Source organism: Mustela nigripes, chromosome 12, assembly GCF_022355385.1.
Source record: "Mustela nigripes isolate SB6536 chromosome 12, MUSNIG.SB6536, whole genome shotgun sequence".
NCBI classification, from domain to species: domain Eukaryota; kingdom Metazoa; phylum Chordata; class Mammalia; order Carnivora; family Mustelidae; genus Mustela; species Mustela nigripes.
The window spans coordinates 117,035,474-117,059,742 of NC_081568.1; the positions used below are offsets into that span (position 1 = coordinate 117,035,474).

General features: G+C 37.8%; 1 protein-coding gene across 3 annotated transcripts in view; it reads right to left on the reverse strand.

Annotated features, from left to right (window-relative positions):
- Positions 1-24,269, reverse strand: part of KIAA0825 (KIAA0825 ortholog) — a 405,229-nt gene that overhangs the window by 212,922 nt on the left and 168,038 nt on the right. For all 3 annotated transcript variants that reach the window (XM_059416663.1, XM_059416666.1, XM_059416665.1), the window contains exons 15-16: positions 10,407-10,586; positions 7,174-7,398 (exon numbers count right to left, since the gene is read on the reverse strand). In XM_059416663.1, the coding sequence (XP_059272646.1) occupies positions 7,174-7,398; positions 10,407-10,586 (405 nt within the window). The remainder of the gene's footprint in view (positions 1-7,173; positions 7,399-10,406; positions 10,587-24,269) is intronic.

The following is a 24,269-nucleotide window of genomic DNA, read 5'->3' on the forward strand; positions in this document are numbered from 1 at the left end:
AGAATGAAGATTAGAACGTTTAAAATTATTATTTTATTTATTTATTTTATTTACTAAGATTGCAGGTTTAAAGGGCTCAGGTGTCCTATTAATGAACAAATGTATAGGCATTCCTGTTGGACCTCTTTGTGGCTTTTGGTACTTTCTTAAGCCTCCTTCTCCTTTGGAATCCATAACAGAATCATTCTAGATCTTGCTGTCCCTGGCTCCCCTTCTACTTTTTAGCCCAAATGTCACCTCCTCAGATACCTTCACTCACCACCCCATCCAAAGCATCCCTCTGTGCTCTTCCCATGCCAGGTCCCACTTCCTCTCCGTTATCTACTTTGTCACCTAATAATTACCTATTAAATTGTTAATGATCTGTCACCCTCCACTAGAACATAAGCTCTATGAAGACACTACTGTATCCCCAACATTTAGCACCTCATATATCAGCTATTCAATAAAGATTTGGTGAATGAATAAGCCAACAAACTGTTTCCCATGCTAGTTCTTAAATGCAGTTATTGTTAAGAAGTCCTTGCCTTTGAATGATGGTTTCACACACTCTCCCTTGCCTGGTGTCATTTCTCTGAAGGATATACTGATGCTCCCTCTCTAGATCAGGGTGTCTCAACTTTGGCACTCATGATATTTGGCCTGGATAATTCTTTGTTGGGAGGAGCTATCCTATGCAATACAAGATGGTTTAGCAGCATATCTGGAGTACACCCACTAGATGCCAAATAACATTCTCCTCAGTGTGACCACCAAAAATGTCTCCAAGCACTGCCAAATGTCCCCTGGGAGCAAAATCTTTCCCAGTGGAGAACTATTCTTCTAGATGAGTCTTAGAATCTTCAGTCTTGGCCTTTCTCCAGGGTAACAATCCTACAACTACAGCTTCCTATTGGACATTTCAGTTCTCTGTTCTAATAATCATTAACTCATTATAATTAAGATCAAATTAATTGTTGTCCTCCCAAACTAGCTTGGCCTTGCTGACCCTCCCCTTCCCCCTCTCTGTTCCCCCATCCCTTCAATTCTTCCTTCTTTTAAAATCTTTAAAGTAGTCTTGTTGATCTTTCATTCCAGAAACCACATTGATAAATCCTCCTTCCCCTTCATCTCTGACATACAGTTTCACCTCACTGTGAAACATGGCTACTGACCTATGGAAAACCCTCCTTACAAAAGGTACCTGGACTGCTGCATTGCTCTCCTAACTCATCTCCCTGCTCTGGACCATGCCCAGCCTCTCTCTTGTGTCATGAAGCCAAATTAACATACCATAAAGTGTGTTATCTAATTTCTCAGCCATGGTTGTTTGAGCTGCTCCCACTGTTATGAGATCAGTCTCTGGAGTGTTGCAGTCAAAACATTCCACAGTCCGGCCTCAGCCAGTTTCTGTAAACCTTATCTTTATTTTTATCCTCGCTGCTTTTAGGCTTCCGCATATCTCATTACTCTCACATGAAATGCCCTCTGTTTCCATGGGTCACCCATTTTTTTCAACTCTTGGTTCAAAGTCCTCTCCTCCTACGAATTTATTTGAATGTCCTATCTGCATGACCACTTTGGTAATTAGGTCTGTAATAATGCCATGCTGTCACCTTTTGCATTATCATCTATTATCGTTTATGTTATTTATGTCTTCATGAGTTGTCTTTTCAAACAGACAAAAAGCTCCTCAAGAGCATGGAAAACCACCCCATCGATCTTTGATTATCCCACAAAGCCAGGCGCGGTGTTTTAATCCACTATATACATAACAGCATTTGAAAAATTAAATTGAGTGACAAGCTAAAAGAAGGTAGCTTTGAGTTCTTCAGTAAAACATTCTTTACTGCTTTTGCTAAACAAAAATACTAAAACAATGTGAAAGATTTTTCAAGATATTTGTGACATTTAAAGAAGTCACTCAGCTCTAAAAAATTACAAAGCTCTTGGAAAACATGTCTTGTCTGGTGACTCCACAGAAATTCATGACAACTTAAGAATCATGATAAAAATGAACTGGAACCATCTTCATAAGTCTGTTAAAGTGGGCCCAACATATATTTGAAAGATCTCATAAGATTATTGTGTTCAGTAAAATAATAGATTCAAGAACACCTAATTCAGTACTTGGTAAAGAATAGTTCCCTGATAAATGTTTTCTTTTTATCCAAATGAGTAAGCTTGAAATAGAGATAAAACAAACTAAGAAACTCCTTTGTGACCATTCTTCCCTGTGTTCTTAAATGATTTTAAATGTTTATTGTTCTTCACATGTTTGTGTCATTTATTCCCTATTCTACTCGCAGGTGTTGACTTAAAAGATTTTATCTTGTGTTCTGTTTATTCAAAAGAGAGTTTAACTGCAGATACCAAGGAAACATTTGACAATCTAAGAAGATATCAGATAAAGATTACCAATTCTCTTCACACCTGCACTTCTACTGATATTTTAGAAAATCTGAGGACTCCAGATACTCAGATCCCCATACCTTATTAAAGCTTAAGGCCGATTCCAATCAGAACCTTTAGACTAATAACAAATGAATAAACCCAAATCATAGGGATTCTGTGGGAGTCTGTGATGATGTTAACAATACTCCAGGAAGGGATCTTTTAAGAATGCCACACATTAATTCTTCTGTCCTTATTTAAATATTCTGGCTTCTATCTAAGGCATATATATGTTACATGTTAGAAGGGCCAATTTCAGAGCTGACAAAGTGAAAAAATGTATGTCTTAGGATGGATGCAATGTGATATGAATATTTATGTATTTATCATTTCTTTCTTCCTAGACAAGAACCACTGGTTGTTAATAATATATTTTGTGATTATAAAACATGCAGAAAGGAAATTTACAATGAATGAAGTAAAGACAAAATAATATCTTAAAGTCACTTTTAAAATGTTATTTATTAATGGTATAAGACGTCCATAATAATTTCTTGACTGAGGATAATGTCATTTAATATGCTTTATTATTTTTAGAATCTGGGCTTAACATTTTGATACAGTGAGTCAAAGGACAGGTTCTAAGTTTGGTTTGTTTCCCTACTTGATTTTACTGGCTCTCTTAGGTGAAAAATCTACTACATGAACCAATGTAGATCCACACTGTAACAAGTGTATCAATAACTGTGCTTGTGAAATCATGGCACTTGCTTTTCAATATCAATCATCAAATAGGCAAAAGCTATTGGTGACATTGACTGCTAAATATTCATTAATCATAATGTCAATGGTTATTCTTGAAAACAAATAGAAAAATATTTCATTTTTGTATTTTTAAGAAACACATTCAGGAATCACTGAAACTCTTATTTGGAATATTTTCAGTTATGTTAGAAAATTCTATTTCTAGGTTCTGAAGTGTGTAGATAGGATATTTTTATTGGTGATACTGCGTTTTATAAAAATATTTCTGGTTTTTATAAAATGAACTATCTTAATAACTTCTGATACCATTTTGTATATTTCTGCCATCAGTTTATCTCCCAACAATCTGCATGCAAATGATATCATGAATACATTTTTTTCTCTTTCCTCTCCAGAATCCACTCATTTAAAATAATTACTCCAACAGTTCCCCCATAAAGCATTATTTTCATTTATTTATTTATTTTTAAAAGATTTTATTTATTTATTTGACAGAGAGAGATCACAAGTAGGCAGAGAGGCAGGCAGAGAGAGAGAGGAGGAAGCAGGCTCTCCCCACTGAGTAGAGAGCCCGATGTGGGGCTCGATCCCAGAATCCTGGGATCGGGACCCGAGCTGAAGGCAGAGGCTCTCACCCCCTAAGCCACCGCATCAGTCTCTCTACTCAGTGGGGAGAGCCTGCTTCCTCCTCTCTCTCTCTGCCTGCCTCTCTGCCTACTTGTGATCTCTCTCTGTCAAATAAATAAATAATAAAATCTTAAAAATTAATAATATATTGGGGAGGCTAGCTGGCTGGCCTAATGCAACTCTTAATCTTGGTGTTGTAAGTTCCAGCCCTACAAAGGGTATTAGAGATTACTTAAAAATAAAAACTCAAAAACCTAAAATAAGTAAAAAGTAATATTCAGCCACAAAAATTTCTCTGGTATATCTTTCATTTAATTGCTGTCAATGAGGGATGCCTGGGTGGCTCAGTCAGATCAGCAGCTGCCTCTGGGTCAGGTCATGATTTCAGGGTCCTGGGATCAAGCTCCGCATCAGGCTCCCCGCTCGATGGGAGTCAGCTTCTCCCTCTGCCTGCTGTTCCCCTGCTTATGAGCTCTCTCTCTCTCTCTTTATTTATTTATTTAAATAAATAAAATCTTTAAAAGAAATTGCTGTCAATGAAACAAAACAACTACTTTGGGTATATCTGTTCTTTGAAACATAAGGGAGCAAATACCTAAGCAGAGCTGTAGCAAAAGCATCTGAACTTTCATTCAACTCTTTGGTAAATCTCTTACATTGTATGATTTATTGTCATATTTATTTCCTTAAATCCTCACTATTTTCTATGTAACAGTATTTACTGACAAAGTAATACAAAAATGCATTTCAGTTTGTCACCAGAGTGTTTTCTGTGTTCTCTCATTTTCACCGTTTCAGGAAGGACAAATATTCCCTTAAGCTAGTGACTATTTGTCTTTTAATAAGTTAGAATCTAAAAAAAAAAAACCAAAAAAACAAACCACCACCAAAAACAAAAAAATGACTCTAATCATTTATCATTGCTTAGACAAATACTATAAAGTACTCCATTAACTATCACTTGACTTAAAACATCCTTGAAAACAATTACAGAAGTTTGTCTTCATGTTTTGGATACTTAGTTTTGAAATCTTTTGCTAATCAAGATGATTTCCAACCACCTTTAGCTAGTATCTTAAGGCACGATATGTACCTAAGAGGGATTCTTGTTTAACAATAATGTATGGGAAGTCATATTTCAAATGGTTTTCCCATATATTTCCTTTTCTAAAGTCTTTTTTTTAACCAAATCTGATCAGATCATCATCATTTTTACATTATAAATACAGACAAAGAAAATAATGGAGGAAAGTGACTGCATAAACCATTTTGCACACTCCAGGTGGATATGACAATAGGAGAATACCATGGTTCTCCATCTCTCTACCCTCTGTTAGACTGACAGTGTTCAACCTTTATCACCACCACCGTATGCAAAACAGAAAATATTTATAGGCAAGACATTAAGTCCCTTCCCTGTTCAATTGATATTTATTAAGTGAGTTAACACTATATGCCAAGCATTTCAGTTGAGGTTAACTATAAACTCTAAAGTAGATACCTCCTCTTGGTGCTCAAAGACTAGTAACTGGTTCTAAATGGGTGCAAACACCCCGGGGATGTACAAGATAATTCTTTGATAAATGAGAAGAAAGGAAGAAATGAAACTTTACTAAAATTTCATATGAAGATTGTCACTGCAACTCTCCCTTGGTCTGTGAGGCCATTATGGGGGGGTGATGACCAGGAAAGCCTACTCTTTCATTAGCATATGCACATTTTTTGAACCTGAGGTTCTTTGAAAGATTATGGAAGAATTCTAGAACACCTGTACAAAGCAAAATTTTTCATGAATGGAATGACTTGAAAGCCACAAACAAAATAGTGCTACTCATGCAATAAAAGTTAGCTATAGATTATGCCTCCTGAATTGCTCAAAATCTATGACATATCTAAAAGCTAGAATGGAGGAGAGATGGCAACAACTCAGACAAGGAAGAACTTAAGTAATGAATAGCTGACATTTTCCAATTTCAATTAAATGGCTTTACTAGATTCAAAGGCAGTTTAATAGGGCTTGGACAGAATTAAAGTATTACTGTGAAAGGTCACAGATAGATAATTGATTTGAGTTGGTAATATAAGGTTGTTGGATAAAAGCCACATTAGTTAGGATCTCCATGGAGAAGAATGAAAGACTAGTCCCTTCGATTGACTTTAGTAGGTTCAGTTAGAATATTTTACCATTGAGTTTCCTTAAATTAATGAAAAATATTCTTCTTTAAAGATAAATACAAAGGAAAAAGTATTATTTTAAAAATCCTAAAGAAGATTCATTAACATGGTTACATAATATACATTCCAAGGAATCTTAACACAGAAACACATAGGTACAAAGAAACCGTGTAAGAGGAGAGGTCTTAATAAAATAAATGAGGGGCACTTGGGTGGTTCAGTCCATTGAGCATCTGACTCTTGGTTTCAGATCAGGGCATGATCTCAGGGTTCTGAAATCGAGCCCCAGGTCCCGCTCAGCAGGGAGTCTCCTTGAGGATTCTCTCCCTCTGCTCCACCTCCCCACTCTCTAAAATAAATAAATTAAATCTTTTTTTTTTTAAGATTTTATTTATTTATTTGACAGAGAGTGAGAGAGCACAGCAGGAGAGGGAGAGGGAGGAGCAGGCTCACCCGTGAGCGGGGAGCCCAACTAGGGACTGGATCCCAGGTCCTAGGATCATCACCTGAGCTGAAGGCAGACGCTTAAGTAACTGAGTCACCCAGTGTCCCAATAAATAAATCTTTAAAAAAAATTAAAGAAAAGAGTAATGTGAACTGATGGTTCTAAAATATACTTAGAGGCATAGGCCCTAATAGGAACAATGCACTAGATTCAGAACTGTAGATATTGGGGGAAAATACTCTGTCAAAACATGTAGTTACTAAATGGGGTATTATTTTTTTACCTAAACGCTACACAAGTAGGTCTGTTAACAAGAGAAAAGAAAGTAGTAATTGGTGGATACAGTGGAAAAAACTTTGAGGAAAAATATTACATTGAACATCAGAGCAATATTCTTGAAAGTATAAATTTTAGATTACTTAGTAGATTTAAGGTTACTCACAATCATTGAATAATCCATGAATATAAATATTACCATAAGATATCACAGAAAATTCTGATTTGGTAGTTAAAGATGATAACCATTTGAGTCATTTTCATTTCTAGTTTCCTTGGTCATAAGGCTCACAGTAAAAAAAAAAAAAGAAAGAAAGAAAGAAAGAAAATTTATAGGTCCCAAATATATAGATACGGTGGAAAAGGGACTAATACAGCTTACAAATCTTAAAATTTTTAGAATTTTACTTGAGTTCAAATCCTGGAAAATTGTCCTCACAGATATGTTTAAGAAAGAAAGAAAGAAAAGAAAGAAAGAAAGAGAGAAAAGAAAGAAAGAGAAAGAAAGATACCTTTGCTTGATTCCTTCCTTTTAGCTTCTTGTGGAATATAATTCCATTCCTTGGGAATGCTCTCACGCAAACAATCAGGAACACTGTGCTTGTTGAAGTTGGTCTCATAGTTCCTCCCAGAGCTCATCACAAATATTATCTGCTGTACAATGTCCTTGACAGCATCGGTCAGTGCCAATCTCAAGCATCGGATGACCTCTAGCTCGGACTCCATGCACGTTGAGACTTTAAAATCAGACAGCATATTATAGTTAGCAGAACCTGGCAATATTTTGTGTGTTATTCAACTGGGAATTCAGTTTCTCAGTAATCTAATTCAAAGCTATAGAAAAGGAGAGCTTCTTTTAACCTTGAAATCAAATAATTAATAAGCAGTCCATAAACATTTGGGGAAAAAAGTTTCTTCTTAGTAATAAAGAAAACAGCAATTAAAATAACAGTGAATAACAATATCTGTTTGTGGTTTGGAACTCTAATGGTAGGAATATAAATGGTATGACCTTCTTAGATGACAACTTGGCAACAATATCAACACTTTAACATTTTACTTACCTGCTAACCCACTTAATTCTGTCTCTAGGACTTCACCTAAGAAATTAATTATAATCATGTAAAAGATATAAAAGAAAATTGAAAATAATCTGAATGTCCAATAATTGGTTATTTGTTTAAATACCTACATCTACACAACAAACCCATATATTATTCACTAAAAAAATAAATAAAGGCAGGTTAGGAAAAGCATGACATGCTATTTATTTTAAACACACACACACACACACACACACGCACGAGTTAAAGGATATACTCTACAACGTTAATAATGAGGTTCAGTGACAGATGGGATTTCAGATATTTTCCTCTTCCTTCCCTTTTTTCCGTTTACTTTTGCTTCTTTCATATCCTCCCTCCCTTCTGTCCTTTTGTCAGCCATTCTGCATTCTTTCTGATTATATATATTACCCACCATGACTATATATTACTTGTGTGATAAATGCAATAAAATTTTACTTGTTTTTTAATATGACAGCAAGTCTTGGGATAATTACTTGAATCAATACAGAAAAGTACTTATATGTTTTTTCCCTCAAATTTTGAGGTGATATTTCTTTCTTTTTCTTTTTTCTTCTTCTTCTTCTTCTTTTTTTTTTTTTTAACTTTTACTTACTTAAATAATCTCTATACCCAAGTGGTGCTCAAATTCACAACACTGAGGTCAAGAGTTGCATGCTTTTGTGAGTCAGTCAGGTGCCCTGAGGTGATATTTCTCACATGACTCAATCCATTGTTAAAACCACCATCCTGCTGGGATGCCTGGGTGGCTCAGTCTGTTGAGGGACTCTTGATTTCAGCTCAGGTCCTAACCTCAGAGTCCTAGGATCAAGCCCCTGTAGAGCCCCGCACTGGGCTCTGTTCTCCGTGGAGAGTCAGTTCCAGGAGTCTCACAAAATACTCAGTGATGGTCCAGGTTTTGTAGAGAATAAATGGATACTTCACAGAAAAACTTTAATTTTTCTTACTCATAGCTCATCTAACAGAAAGTTTGAAATAATACCTATAAGTATTCACTTATGTGTATATCTTATACATAAGTGTACAAAAGTTGAGTCCCTCATGACTGCTGTAGGGTCTTAGTTCCAGAAAATATTTTAAGATCCAGAGAATATTTAATATTTACAAAGAAACAATTTAAACAAAGATCAAGGACACTTCACAAATTTGAATTTCTGGTCCTTTGAAATACCCCACACAGTTTGGACTGTATTAATAAGTGTCATACCTGTTTTAAGAGACTTGTCTGACCTTGTGGAGAAGGGTTTGCTCAAAGTGTAGATGAAAAGAAGACTAACTAGGAATGAGTAGCATTTTTGCTTTCTGGGGGCAGCACCTAAAGGCCACTGGTATCTTCTAGGTCATTTTTAGTACAGTTTTGTGCTAAGAATCAAAATGGTTCAAGAGCTTAAGAGTTGAAGAATAAATAATGGTTGAAGCATGTGGGTCACCAATTCTTTTTATTCCTAAGAGAGAATTCGGCTCTCAATTTACCTGAATAACTAAAAACAATAGGGGTGGAAGAGCTTTCAAGGTTATTTTTCTTTCATTTCCATAAAGTCTACATCAGAAGTAACTAAGTCTTTCTAACCTGAAAACTGTCCCTCCTTTGGGTAAAGAGGTAGACATAAGAAATACATGGAAACTAGGAGATAAAACTTTAAAAGGAGATAATTATTACACAGCCATTAAGTAATAGATTCAGGTTTTTAAAATCATTACAAAAAGTTATCTATTGCTATTTTTCAGGGATAATGACGAAGAGAAGATGTAACATAATGACTTTAAACTAGCTAAAAAGATACTCAAGTAACGTCTAGAGGATAGTGAAAAAGTCCAGGAAGAACAAAACCATGAATATGAACAAGTTAGATTTTTTATATGGGTCCCAGGAAATAATTTATGGAAATGCAGTTTCCAAAACAGTATATAAAACAGTTTATAGGCCGACAGCCAAATGTAAATGATGTAAATAGTTAATGGACTAACTACTAAGTTTTCATTCTTTGTTTTCCCAAGATATTATGTAGAATTAAAGTCAGGATATTAAGTATAAAATAATGTAAGCACCTTTCCACCTGGCCCAGAAGATGGGGAAACCCAGGAACACTTTCTATTCAGAAACGCAACCTGCTCTGGCTTTATCATCCATTCTAGTTGTAGGCAGAAGAACAATACAAATGGAAAAACATATGGTCCCCAAAGGAACAACAGAACGTACTGGCTTTGTAGAGACAGAGCCACTATGGTCATAATAATAAATGCCTTTCACATTTAAAGAAAATTGACCAGTGGTTTTGCCTATCTGTTGAATAAACACATCTAAGAATCACAAAATATTTTTTCAAAATATTTTATGTTCAATAACAAAACTTAATCTATGGTAAATATTAAATTAAAATTTTGTGAGGACACTTTCTAATAATAATTTAAAAAGAAAATCTGTATTACATAATTCCCCCTCACCCCAATCTTCCCTTCATCTTGTCCCAGGTATACTATATTTTGATAGGACCTAACGGTTAATGATTCTCAAAGAAATGTTTATACTGAAAAACAAATGTAAGAGAAACTTTTACAACAGACTCAGCAAATGTGACATCAATAAAATCTTCAAAACATCTTTAAAGTTTTATTTAATTATCTATAAAACACTTCTGCAAATAGTAAATTTCTCATACCTGGGATATTATATAGAAAGTCCCATAATTGTTCTTCTTCCATGTAGTTCACAAAAACATTTCCAAATGTTTGTGGAGAAAAATTGCAATGGTACAGTACTTTAAAGATGGTTTCTATCAAGCTGGATTCTTGATTCAGACTATTGTCTGTATCACAAGCTTGTTCTTGAAAGATACGTTCTTGGAAAAAAAAAAAAAAAAACTGATTTAGTCAGATAGGTATCAGTGAATGTGAGTAAATTCTTTTCACTTGGGGCACCTGAGTGACTCAGTCAGTTAAGTGTCCGACTCTTGATTTTGGCTCAGGTCATGATCTCTGGGTAGTGAGACTGGGCCTCTCATCAGGCTCTGCACTGAGTGTGGAGCCTACTTAAGATTCTCTCTCCCTGGGGCACCTGGGTGGCTCAGTGGGTTAAAGCCTCTGCCTTCGGCTTGGGTCGTGATCCCAGGGTCCCAAGCCCCACATCGTGCTCTCTGCTTGGCAGGGAGCCTGCTTCCCCACCTCCTCTCTCTTTGCTTGCCTCTCTGCCTACTTGTGATCTCTATCTGTCAAATAAATAAATAAAATCTTTAAAAAAAACAAAAAGATTTTTCTCTCCCTCTCCCTGTCTCTCTCTCAAAAATAAATAAATACTTATCACTTACCCAAGCATAAAGCAGTAAAGCTGTATTTGATGAATATTTACATATAAGAGAAATGACACATTCTTTCAATATTGTTGTTGAGATACTTATGCTATCTGTAGGGGGGAAATTTTGAGAAGGGCCACGATGACATCATTTCAAAAGGCAAAGCTAGCTTACCTTTAGGTCAAAATTCTCTTTCTCTTAAAAATTTTTATTCCTTTTGTCATTAAAAATTAATATACATTCATTCTAGAAATTAGAAAACGAACAAAAAAAGACAACTAAGAAAATTAAAATTGTGCCAAAACCCATCAACAAGTGATAGCCTGTGATGCAGTGTTTCATTTATATTAAATACAGATATACATAAATGAATATATGTATATATAACTTGATCACCAAATAGAATTATTCTACACATATTCTTTTGTTTTCCAAAACCTGTGTAAATCCAGTTCAATCTGTATCTCTCTTTTGGATTTGTGTTCTGAACATTATTGTACCCTTTATTCAGAACATACATTTCATGAAAATTCAGTTACAATCTTCCCAGAATTATGCTATAGTTTTACAAATAAATAAAATAGGTTTACCGATGTTTACAAATAAATTTACAAATAAATCTACAATAAATTTATAAATGTTTCTGTTATGGCGATTTACCCATAGATTCTGTCACGGCGATTTACCAATTGGTTCCTTAGTAAAACTATTTAAGGAATTCCCACAAAGACAGAGCCACCTTAATTGCCTTTTCAGCCCTCATCTGGCTCCATTATGACTTCCTCAAAGACAAGTAATCATAAGTCCCTACACGATTGTATTTATAGGTTGGACTGGAAAGGTGAAATAATAATTTCTATTTTGTTTGGACTATTAGCATGATATGCCAATATCATAATATGTAAAAATATTTATTGGATTAAAGATAACATATAACACTGTATGTTAACTATGCTGGAATTAAAGTGGAGCAAATAAATAAACATATCTTGTGTCTTATGTTTTAAGTATCTTGAATAAATAGAATCTACATCATTTTGGAATGAGTACAGTTCTTCTCCATGCTCATTTGAAAGCTTATGACTTTTATATCTCCTGTGGATAATTTTACCTCTGTGATTTGATTTTCAGGATCTAGAGAACCCTCCTCTGAATTTTTGCTAGGCCTATTGGTGAAGTGGCATTCCATCTCCACGGAGTTGCTAAGGTGGTAGAAAGTAGACTGGAAGTTACTGATGGGGATTCTGGGGAGGACCTGACTGAAAATGAATGCAACACAGTAAGAAGTAGAACCAAGAGATAGACTATCCCTGATGATATGATATGACCCTGAAAACCTGGATCCAGCAATGCCTATGTATTTGTGTTAACTGAGCTGATACATTCCCCTAAATTGTTAAACCAGGCTAATTTGTGTTTCTAGCGCTGGCAGTCTAAAGCATAAAAGGTTAAGAGACAAAGAGTCCTCATCTAGGCATTCATATTTCCATCTTTTTTATTCAAAAAGTTTCAGCGGTTCTGTGTCATTCTCTCCCTCAAATTCCTCTGACATACAACTGTCAGCTATCCTTTCTGTCATTCCCCCATGTGTAAACCTTCCCCTGAAATTCCTTAGCCTGACAACAAAGAGTTGGCACAATATTTTTCCCCAATTATATTCCAATCCCCAAATATCTGTTCCACACAGATTGGTTTACTTGCTCTTCCTCATAAATGTTCCCTCCCATCTCCTTTTGTTCATTTATGCTATTTCACTAGTCTAGAATGTCCTCCTCCAACAAAATCCCCATGGTTTAATTAATCAGTTAATGAGTCAGCCGTCATATTATCCTAGATGCTGAGGCCTATGCCTTCCAGGGAGTTACTGACCGTGTAGATGTATATGTTTGTGGAGGGAAGGGGAGGGGGGACTGCAAGGTAAGGAGAAGTAGGGTGACCATACACTCTGGTTTTCTCTGGGCGCTCCTGGTTTATGTCTGTTGTTCTGGCATAATTACTGCTAGCAACTTCTTTTAAGTGTCTGAGTTTAGCTGACAACTTATTCAATCACCTGAAGTCTAAATAGCTTGAGAATAAGGCACTGCAAAAATATAGAAGATGATGCTTTAAATTTTTTCAGAGAACACAGAGGAGAGCCTGTATCGGTTCAGTCTTTAAGGAGTAGAAGTTTATCAGCGTGACAGGTCTGAGGAGCGGGTACTTCCCAGCAACACAGAAGGGTTAGTGGAATGACGAGCAGGCAGGTAGCTGCCGGCAGGGTGACACAGCTGAAGTGTGCCAGGTGTGCAGGAGGTGGGAGACAAAGCTAGTCAATCAACACAGCATGAATAATCTATAGGCTCCGTGAAGTGAACCGTGCAGAGAGGATACAGTTGGAGAAAGGGGGTGGGATATGAGCAATAATTACAATAGAAATAATCATTATTGTTATTACCATATAAATGTGTCAAGATGCTTCAATGAAATATGATTATTTTTAAATTTTTCTCTGTTTTCCTTTGCCCTGAAATAAAGTAGTCTGTTTCTGTTTCTTTGCCACAGAGGGTTTTGCTATTGATAAAGCACAAATAGACATTGAAGTCAGTTGCCTTCCTAGATTTAAAAAAAAAAAAAAAAAAAAAAGAAAGAAAGAAAGAAAAAGGAAGGAAAGAAAACTAAACCTTTCAAATCATTATTTGAACTACGTGAAATAGCCATTTTTTTGCAGGCCAAAAAAGTAAAATATTGGCACCACTGTATGATACCAAAGTAGAATAGTGTGTGTCTTCTGAAAGAGGAGATGCTCTGGGACTGGGAAGCAAAGCCCCTGGGTCGGCAAGTAGCAGTGGCCAGGGAGGCTGGTCAGTGTGGGGCCCTGAGGGAAGCCAGCATCCTGACACAGCCTCTCGGTCTCCTTGGAGATCCCAAGCCCCACCTGATGGCTGCAACTGAACGAGGTGCCTGGGTAACTGATGACCAATAAAGCCTCACAGGGACCTCAGCACCACCCTGGGACTGGGGTATGAGCCCTAAGAAGGGCATTAAGTGTTCTGCCAGCCTGGAAGGATGGGACCCAGAATTTTCATAACACTGATTTGCAGACAATAGGGGATTTTGATAGGTCTTTTATATCTGAGTTTAGAAAAAGAGGTTTATACCAGCTCTGAAAGCAAAGCTACTATTCACAAAGTACTTTCTGTATGCCAAACATCACATGAACTGCTTTACAGACCTCGTGTCATCTTCACAGTACTCCACGGAACGAGTGCCGATGATCCCAGTTTTACAGGATCATCGGAACAACACAGTGAAGTTGAAACAAATGAAGTGACTTGCCCCCAAGATCACAAAGGGAGTAAGGATTTGCCTGTGCTGTTTACATTAAAATAGAATCTCCAACATCTCAAAGTCTGCTTTGCCTTTTTTTTTTTTTTAACAGGAACCTCTGAATGAGGAGTACTTGGTCCAAACCAGACATTCGGCCTGTGGTAATTTGCTATCTTCATGCAACATCCTTCAACTTCTGAGAACATTCTACAATTCCACACACACTATCTTAGTCCATATCATTACTATTAGACTTTCTCTGAATGTGCAACTTGTCTAGAGCCATCTTCCCAGGACCTGGAGCTAAGGTTTTCATCCCAACAAAGGAAACAAAAAAAGCAGAAGGGAGAAAGAGAAAGAAATCTGTTGAGTATTTTTTGTTGGGTTTTGGTCCATCTCAAAATTGGATTTTTGGGGGATGACATTTACCTCCTTATCACAATATTCAAAGGTTTTTTTCCCCCCAATTTCATCCTCCTCATAATACTGTATCTTTTCTAGTTACCCTCTCCTGAAACCCTCTTCTCTCTTGACTTCCTCATGGCTATGCTCTCCTGGTCTCATGGTGCCTCATCTTTTCTATAGCTCTTTCTCTTTGATCCTCTTGAACCAGGTTGGCAAGCTTTTTCTATAAAGGACCAGATGGTAAATATCTGAGGTTTTGTAAGCCATTTGGTCTCTGTCTCAGCTGCTCAACTCTGCTGTCATAACATACAACCAGTCATAGATACTATGCGAATGCAGGGTCAAGGCTGTAAATAAAACTATTTATAGAAACAGTAGTAAGGGAGAAGTGGCATCAGCCCGTGGAGGCTCCCCCAGAACCTTGGCCTTAGCCTTCATTGAACCTTCCTGCTTCACACCTAGCTCAGCTATTCTGCTATCTTTTGATTTCGAATACCACTTTTGTGAAGTTTGTAAATTTATCACCTCTAGATCTAACCTGTCCCTTTCATGCTTCTTGCGGTAGTCTCTATTTCTAACTAACACCCTACCATTGTCTTTTCATCTCCAGGTTCCTTGCCTTAGAACTTTGTACTCCTGGGCGCCTGGGTGGCTCAGTGGGTTAAGGCCTCTGCCTTCAGCTCAGGTCATGATCTCAGGATCCTGGATCAAGCCCCGTGTCGGGCTCTCTGCTCAGCAGGGAGCCTGCTTCCTCCTCTCTCTCTGCCTGCCTCTCTGCTACTTGTGATCTCTCTGTCAAATAAATGGATAAAATCTCTTAAAAAAAAAAAAAGAAAAAGAAATTTGTACTCCTTCTCTGAGTTGTAAGATATTATAAATTAAATATGTCTCTCCCCTTAACTCCATTTCCATAATGAAATCAAATGTTGATTTTTTTAGTGAATCAAATGTTGATTTTTTTTTACAGTTCTATTTATTTAAGTAATCTTTACACCCTACATGGGCCTCAAACTCATAACCCTGAGATCAAGAGTTGTATGCTGTTCTAACTGAGTTGGCCCCCTGGTGCCTCTCAAATGTTGATATATATATATATTTTTTCCAACTGCATGCCTTCCCTTTTCCCAATACTATTAATTACAGTTTAGGGTTTTTTTGTTCGTTTGTGTTTGTTTTTACCTTTTAGTTTAATCAAAACAATCCCCAGAATATGCATTAAATCTAACTCTACTGGCTACCTTTTAAAGTCCTCCATAGGGGTGCCTGGGTGGCTCAGTTGGTTAAAGTCCTCCATAAACCATGCCTCACAAATCCAGACTTACCATTTTCTATTACCTCCAATATTCTAATGCAATTTCTAAGTCGAACTTCACCCACTGTCTAAGAAGGTCTGAATGAAGAGTGAGCCTCAGCGGACTTTAGATGTTTCTAAGGTCTGTGCCCTGGAAACCAGGTGAAGACCAGTACCTTTGTGAGGCGCTCATGCACAAACCTTGGTTTTCCTTAGACTGTGAATTTCTCATACTACAGGAATTTTCCTCTGTGTTCTCTTTTATTCTTCTATCTCCCATTCCTTTCAAGAAGACTCAGCTAGAGTTCTATGATTTTTGCCTTCTTTTTAAGGTAGTCCCTTCCCTTGTCCTCCACATGTAGATCTAGCTCTTTCCTTTTCCTTTCCCCCTGCCTTCTGGACCAGACTCTTGCTTATTTGATGTAAAATCCTCCAGGTGTGTTTTTATAGAATCTTCAGTCATGAAAGACATAAAAATCAATGAGTTGTAGATCTACATAAAGTATCCATTGTTAGGACAAATGTTGGCCATTTAGCCTCATCTCCCTCAATCAATAATTTTACTCAAGAGGTATTTTCCCATCAGGTCTACAACTAACCAAGGCCTGTACTCCGTATTGTTTTCCCCTTTAATATGAGTCACACTCCTGTCTTTCTCCACACCTCAAGGTAAGGAAGGAGTGGGGTCTCTTCTCAGTGGTGAACTTGGGGCCCACCGGACCTCCGGTCTGTTGCACTCCCTGGTCTGTTCTCCTCTCCGTTGGTCTATTAGGGCTGGTTCTGCTATTGCAAGGGAATCCCAGGGCTTTCAGCTCTGTTGGTGGTAGGGGGCAGCTAGAGCAGTTGGAGGGACAGAAGGATCAACTTAACTCTGGAGATCAGTGTAGGCAAGCCATATTTAAAGCCATATTTTCTGACCCAGGTTTTACCAATAATAAAGCTGCTATTTTGAATTCCATCTGCCTCTCCTTTATCTATCAAATGTCTTATACATTCTATAAACAAATATAAGATTTGAAAACAGATTGCCTTTTCAGTAACACGGAAGGGCCCTTTTCACAGCAGACATGATGGAGAACCGAACTCATTAGGGCTTCAAGGGAAGGGTGGTATCAGACGAGCAGCTCCACCACAAACCCACCAGGAGACTATGTTTATTGTTACCAGAGATTTACACATACGTGGTATACTTAGCACTTGCTTTCCAAGACGGCTTAATTTTTACTTTCTACAAAAATGCTGTTAATGACAAGCTCCTGCTGAGTCACTAAAATGGATTTGGCAGCAATGTTGTTGCAGAGAGTGCCATGAGCTGAGGGTTGTTGAATTAACCAGGCTCTAACGAGCATCCCTAACCAAAGGGAGGAGGCTCAAAGACTCACTTTAGACACAGGTATTAGAGAGAAAGTACAGGAAGAGAAAATGGAGCATATAAAACCAGGACTCCAAACCTAAAACACCAGGCAGGTAAGTTAATACCCGAGATGCACTCCACAGGGGTGGATTATCATATGAAAATTGCTTTAAAGAAGCAGTAAATTTGAATGTCACAGCCTAATTCACTACGAAAATTAACAAAAATGAAAATTGAAACCTGACCTGAATATTAGCTTGAAGTCTGTTGTATAAAAGGTAACAATAGATACAAAGACCTTCCATTTATTTAGAAGTTTTTGATTAAACACGGCTTGATTATTACTTTTCCCCCTTCAAACTGTTCTTCCTTTGGCAAAACTCAAAATCTTAAAGAAAAAGTCTTGTGAAATGGGTCTTAAACTACAAAGACCAGAAAAAAAAATTATTATTTTACAGAGATCTTCTTTCCCAAGTTTTTCCTGGGACTTATCTTCCTGCTTTATGTTCTAAAATGCTCTAAGCAATTTAAAGCTTGTCTGACTTATTCTGTGCTATTTTCCTCAGTACCCAAGGAAACTAAACATCAGATTTCTACCTCTTTTGATTATCCACAGTCCCAAATTCAGGGCTACGATTGCAGAGAGATGGGAGAAACGTCTTCGTTGAATATTCACCACGGCATTGCCTCTAGGTTCAGTGTTTTGCATACATTCACCTATTTATTTAAATCCTCACAAAAACTCTACAAATTGGATATTATCTCCATTTTTTAAAAAGATTTTATTTATTTATTTGACAGAGAGAGATCACAGTAGACAGAGAGGCAGGCAGAGAGAGAGGGAAGCAGGCTCCCCGCCAAGCAGAGAGCCCGATGCGGGACTCGATCCCAGGACCCTGAGATCATGACATGAGCTGAAGGCAGTGGCCTAACCCAATGAGCCACCCAGGTGCCCCTCCATTTTTTTAAACATGTGAAGAAACTAAATCTTAAAGAGACTGACATGTAATAATAAAATAGGAAAGTACTCTCTAAGTCATCAAAAGAATAGCTACATTCACTAGAGATTTAAAATTAGACAATGGACTCCAACTCCTTGAAAACTGATAATCTTTACATGAGAAGCACAGGCAGTTTTGTGTGTTTTATTTATTTATTATTTATTTATTTATCAAATAGAGAGAGAGGGAGAGAGCACAAGCAGAAGGAGAGGCAGGCAGAGGGAGAAGCAGGCTCCCCACTGAGCAAGGAGCCCAATGTGAGACTGGATCCCAGGACCCTGAGATCATGACCTAAGTCAGTCAGACGTTTAATCGACTGAGCCATCTGGCATCCCCCACATAATTTTTAAACACACAAAATTGGGACACGTATGTAGCTTAGTTGGTTAAATTCCTGCCTTCAACTCAGGTCATGATCCCAGGGTCCTGGGATGGAGGCCCACATCAGGCTCCTTGCACAGCAGGGAGCCTGCTTCTCCCTCTGCCTTCCACACCCCAACCCCACACTTGTGCTCTAACAAATAAATAAATTTAAAAAATTATTTTGCAATATCTACAAATTTGTAAGTGTAGATAGGCAAACCTCTGCAAAAGTTTTATCTTTATCTACCTTCTAGAGTTCTTCTCTATGCTTTTCACAAGGTAAGACTTTCTCCAAAGTGCATTTCATGGGATGTTAATGGTCAGCAGTGCGTACGTTCTGGAAGTGCTAGCTTCAATATTAAACACTTTGGTTTTCTGCAGGATTTCTCAGAGCCTTTAATTATTCATGAGCCCTGTGCCTCACCAAGAAGGGATTTTAGTATATAGTGTTTTTTTTTTAAGCATTTTTTACCATAAAATCCTTTTTAGTATTACATCTAGCAGGACTACTATTCTATAAAACTGAATCTAGAAATCCTGGCACTAATGTTTACAAATACACTCTTAAATTAACTTCAAGCCCTTTAGGTTTGCAAATGAAAGTGAGCAGTACCAATGGAAAAAGGAAGCAAGGTAGAAGTACAAAGGGTTACGCTGCGTAAGGAGATTGCCAATTTGAAAAGAAATCCTGTCACCAAAATTGAATTTAATTTTAACTCAACTGAATCATTTTGGAGCAGAGAAGGATTCTTACCAGTTGGACATTGGCAAGGATAACAAAGCACAGCCAAAACAGGTCTTCAAAAACTGATTCTTGGGGTGCCTGGGTGGCTCAGTGGGTTAACGCCTCTGCCTTCGGCTCAGGTCATGATCCCAGGGTCCTGGGATCGAGCCCCGCATCGGGCTCTCTGTTCAGCAGGGAGCCTGCTTCCCTTCCTTTCTCTCTGCCAGCCTCTCTGCCTACTTGTGATCTCTGTCTGTCAAATAAATAAATAAATAAAAATCTTTTTATAAAACAAAAACAACAACAACAAAAAAACTGATTCTTAACCCACAGATACATACCAAGTTCTAACTGATTAAGAAACACAATGAAATTATATGGCTGGCAGGCCCCTTACAGAGAATTCAGTAAATATTTGGTCAACAAATGAGTAAACATTTATTGAGTGAATGAATAAAAAGTCCTCTAGTATCTGTGACAACTGTGACCTCCCTCTTTTTGAATACTCTCAGTGGTAGGATTCCCACTACCAACCAGGCAGCCCGTCCCTCTGCTGGGCAGCTTAAGTTACCAAGCTGGCATTTTTAAGAAACATATAGAACACTGTTATCAGAAAGGACTAGAGAAATCGACTCTATCTCTTTAGTAGATAAAGAAAAGAAGCAGAGAGTTGTAAATAATTTTCTCAAGTACAATTAGGGATGAAAATTCAAGTTTTCTGACTGACAGAGTGACAACCAAAATCCATATCCTTTTAACTTACTTGGACAGCCTACTTTTTTTTCTTCTCACATGAATATTTAAAACATATGAGGCTAGCTCTCTTGCCTCCTCTAGGCTTTTCTTCTCCAAGTTATAAACACCTGGTTTATTTAAGTAAGGTTTGGCCTTGTTAACATCTTATCACTCTTCACTTTTTTTTTTTTTAATCACTCTTCACTCTTAAATGGGTAATCGCCCTTTAAGCAAGTTGCACCAAGAAAAGATCCTGATACTTTGGGCAGGATCTGATGACCTCTAAGCATAGGTGAACTAATTGGTCCAATTCTGTAGGTGGCAGCCCTTGGTAGTAAGGGATAATTCTGAGCTCCCTGATACACAAGGTCCCTAGATGTCCATATATTGTCAAACCCAGTTAAAGCTATTTTGAAGGGCAATTCCTTCTGTAGGTGATACCAAGCCTATCTCCCCAGTGGAAATGTCTACCCAGACCTTGGGAGAGAAGTTAAAAGTGCCATGCTAATGCTATATGCAGGTCTCCTCTCCAAATGACTACAGTGTAGAGAGGTGAGGAAGTCACCGTGGGAGCTTGGGTGCCGCACAATATTCTAGAACAAGGGTTGGCAAGCTCAGGCAACAAATCTAGACCAATGCCTGCTTTTGTACAGCTCACAAGCTAAGAATGGTTTTCACATTTTTAAATGGTTAAAAAAAATCAGAAGTAGGATATCCTTTGTGACACACAAAATTATGTGCAATTCAAATTTCAGCTTGAGTAAATAAACCTTCATTGGAATACAGCTGATGGGAATCAGACATGCTACCTCAAATATAATACTCAACATACTGACTATTTGAGGCTGAGGGAATGTGAGAAAACAGCAGAAGCAGAAAGGTCACTCTGACCTTCCCCCTGATCTTTGCTCCCGAAACAGCTCATAAAATCTACATGTGACAGGTGCCCTCTCTATACCGGGAGGATAGGAGCATTCTTATCTCCCAAGTCCAAGGACACTATGAAGGATCCTAACAAGTAGGTCTTGCTAAGCTTCCCCCAACTTACTACATTTACTTTATACAAGAGTATAAAGTATAAACATGACCTATCATGTTTCTCCATGACTGTCTGCTCTTCCTTAAACAAATCTGACATAAAAATATCCCAGTTAAATTGTTTCTTTGGATCTTCATGTCCTTATGAAGGCTCCTGTGTCATGTAAAACTTGAATTAAATAAATTTCTACGCTTTTTCTCCTGTTAATGTGTGTTTGTCAGTTAAATTTTGAAATACAATCAGGAACCCTAAGATGGCTGACGAAAACTAGTTCCTCCCCTATAAAGCCAAGTTCCTTTGCTTATGGTGGCCTGTAACCTTTTGTATGCCCCAGTGGTAGAGTTTGGTAGTTGTGACAGAGATGCCACAGTCTACAAAGCCTAAAATATTTACTATCTGGCCCTTGGTAAAAAGGTTTGCTGGCTCCTATTCCAGAATATTGGAAGAAAGTGTACATATATTTCAAATATCTAATACTGAAAAACATCCTCTACCTACTCCCAAAAAACCTGTAAGTAGAGTCAGTGTCCACTCCTCAGGGCAGCCTCTGCCTATCACCCAATCTGTCAATCTTTCCTCAGTCACTCTGTTTTAGAAAAGCACTCCATGGTACTTATTAGCAGCTGAACTTAACCTAATTTTTTCTATTTCTTTACTTTATAAGGTCTGCCCTCTCCAATTTTCGCCCAGCAATTAACTCCCCCAAATAAAAACGCAATGTGGCATGTAACACTTATCATTGTGTTCTCCAGATAACAGTGCCTTGTACCTAGTTGAGGCCCATTAAATATTAGTCAAATGGAAAACATACTTATAAAACCAAGTAACCAAACATTTTCAGAAATTAATTCAGAAGAACATTGCTTCTTATTTCTAAGAATAATACCTTCACAAAGTCTGAGTTTTTTATTTTAGAATTCATTTAAAAACAATAGATATACTGTCACAAAATAATGGCCCTTCTTTCTTCTAACAAGGACCTCTTAAACACCAAGTGGGCAATTTATTCAATTTCTCTCTATCAACGTTTCATCATTTATAAAATGGTCCTAATAATCCAAGGGTCATAAAGGAAATAATACTTTAAATCGCTTTGAGTTGTTGGGGAAAAAGATGCTACATAAATTCATGATAATAGTATCACTTGTAATATAATGCCCAATCATTTTGCACGCTAACACTAGAAGCACATTAACTACTAAAGAAGACACATGTTCCTGTAGTTAAATTAGACATTTTCTAGGTGTCATCAAGAGATAGAATATAAAATATTTCAGCCACTGTCAAGCCAGATTAAATTTGATTCTATGTAGGAGAAGCATTACAGCAAAATTCATGCTACTAGTCTCCCAATCAGCATGTGAAGGTTCTCAAAGAGTGTTGTAGTATTTAGAACCTGGGAATATTTATTTGGCCCAGTTCTCATCTTCATGCCCTAGCATCTTGACAGCTGCTCGGGCAATACCTTCTCAGACACACAGGTGTCAAAGGAGAAGCCCCACTTCCTAGAAGGTGTTTAAATGTACATTTAGAGGGCAGAGTTACTGACAAGCTAAGGGAGAAACCATTGAATTGGGCCACAGGAGGAGTGATGGGAGAAGAAAAATACATCAGGTATATTCTTCCAGGCTTCCAGTATAAGAGAAGGAAAGAACTGAATACAAACTAAGTACTTACTAAGTGCCAAACAATGGTACTTTATAAATATTTACTGTCCTAAGCCTCAAAATGAACGTAGAAGGTCAATATTAGCCCTCCATTTAAAAATGAATGAAACAGAACTGTTTCATGGAAATTTAACTGGTTTCCATTTGTTCATTCAATTGATGCTTTTGAAGCATGTTCTACACGCTTAGTATCAGTCTGAAGTGTGGGGGACTAGACCAAGCCTCAGTATACAATGGTGACTCATCCCTGCCCTTCTGGAACTTGTAGCAGCTGAGACAGACATTAAGTACCCAATAGTGTCCATTAACCATTCACTTAAAAACTATGGAAAGTGTTACAAAAGGAATTACAGTGGGACCTTACAGAATGACCAAAGGTGACTTCCTAGGAAGTAATATTTGAGCTGAAAGATGATTCACAGCTGCCAGGAAAATGGAGAGGAAAGAGATTCTAGGCATAGAATCCCACAACATTTCAGAGGTTCTGCAGCAGAAAATAACTGGGGATATGGGTCAAGTGAAAGGTCCTTGGTATTAACAGTAGCTGCCTCTTTCCTCAAGACACTTCTCCAGGGACTTTGCTGTTATAAATACGCAGATCTAGAATGTACAGCCTAGACCAGAATGTGCATGCTAAGCTGGAGGAAGCAGGACACAAAGCGTGGGACATATGAGCCACAGCCAGAGCACGACAGGCATTGCTCATGTCTCAGGGTCCCCACCTGGTAAGCAGGGGGAAGCCACTAAAGGGCTTTAGCAGGGGAGTGACAGTATCAGATCTGTATTTGAGTAAGATCAAGCTTTCTGATTGCTGTGAACTTCCTCATAAAATGGTTTATAAATATTCTTAAGTAAATTCTGTCTTTTCAAAAGTCAGGAATACAATGGCAAGACAGGCCACCTAGTCAAATTCGTTTGCCCTCTATAGCAACAGATACCTTTTTGGATAGCCTTGTCCTCACAACGTGGTCCAGGGATCAGTAGCAGCAGGGGCAGTATCACATGGGAGCTTGTGAGAAATGCAGAGTCTCAGGCCCCATCCTAAAACCTACTGAATCAGAATCTGCAGTTTTTGTTTTTTGTTCTTTTTGTTTGCTTGTTTTGTTTTTAAGATTTTATTTATTTATCTGGTGGAGAGAGAGTGCATGCAGGGGGAGCTGCAGGCCGAGGGAGAGGAAGAAGCAGGCTTGCCACTGAGCAGAGAGCCCAATTGCGGGTTCCATCTCAGGACCCCAGGATCATGACCTGAGCCCAAGGCAGGAGCTTAACCAAATGAGCCACTCCAGCATCCCAGAATCTGCAGTGTTAATAAGCTCCCCAGGTGATGTGTTTGCAGGTTAAAGGCAAG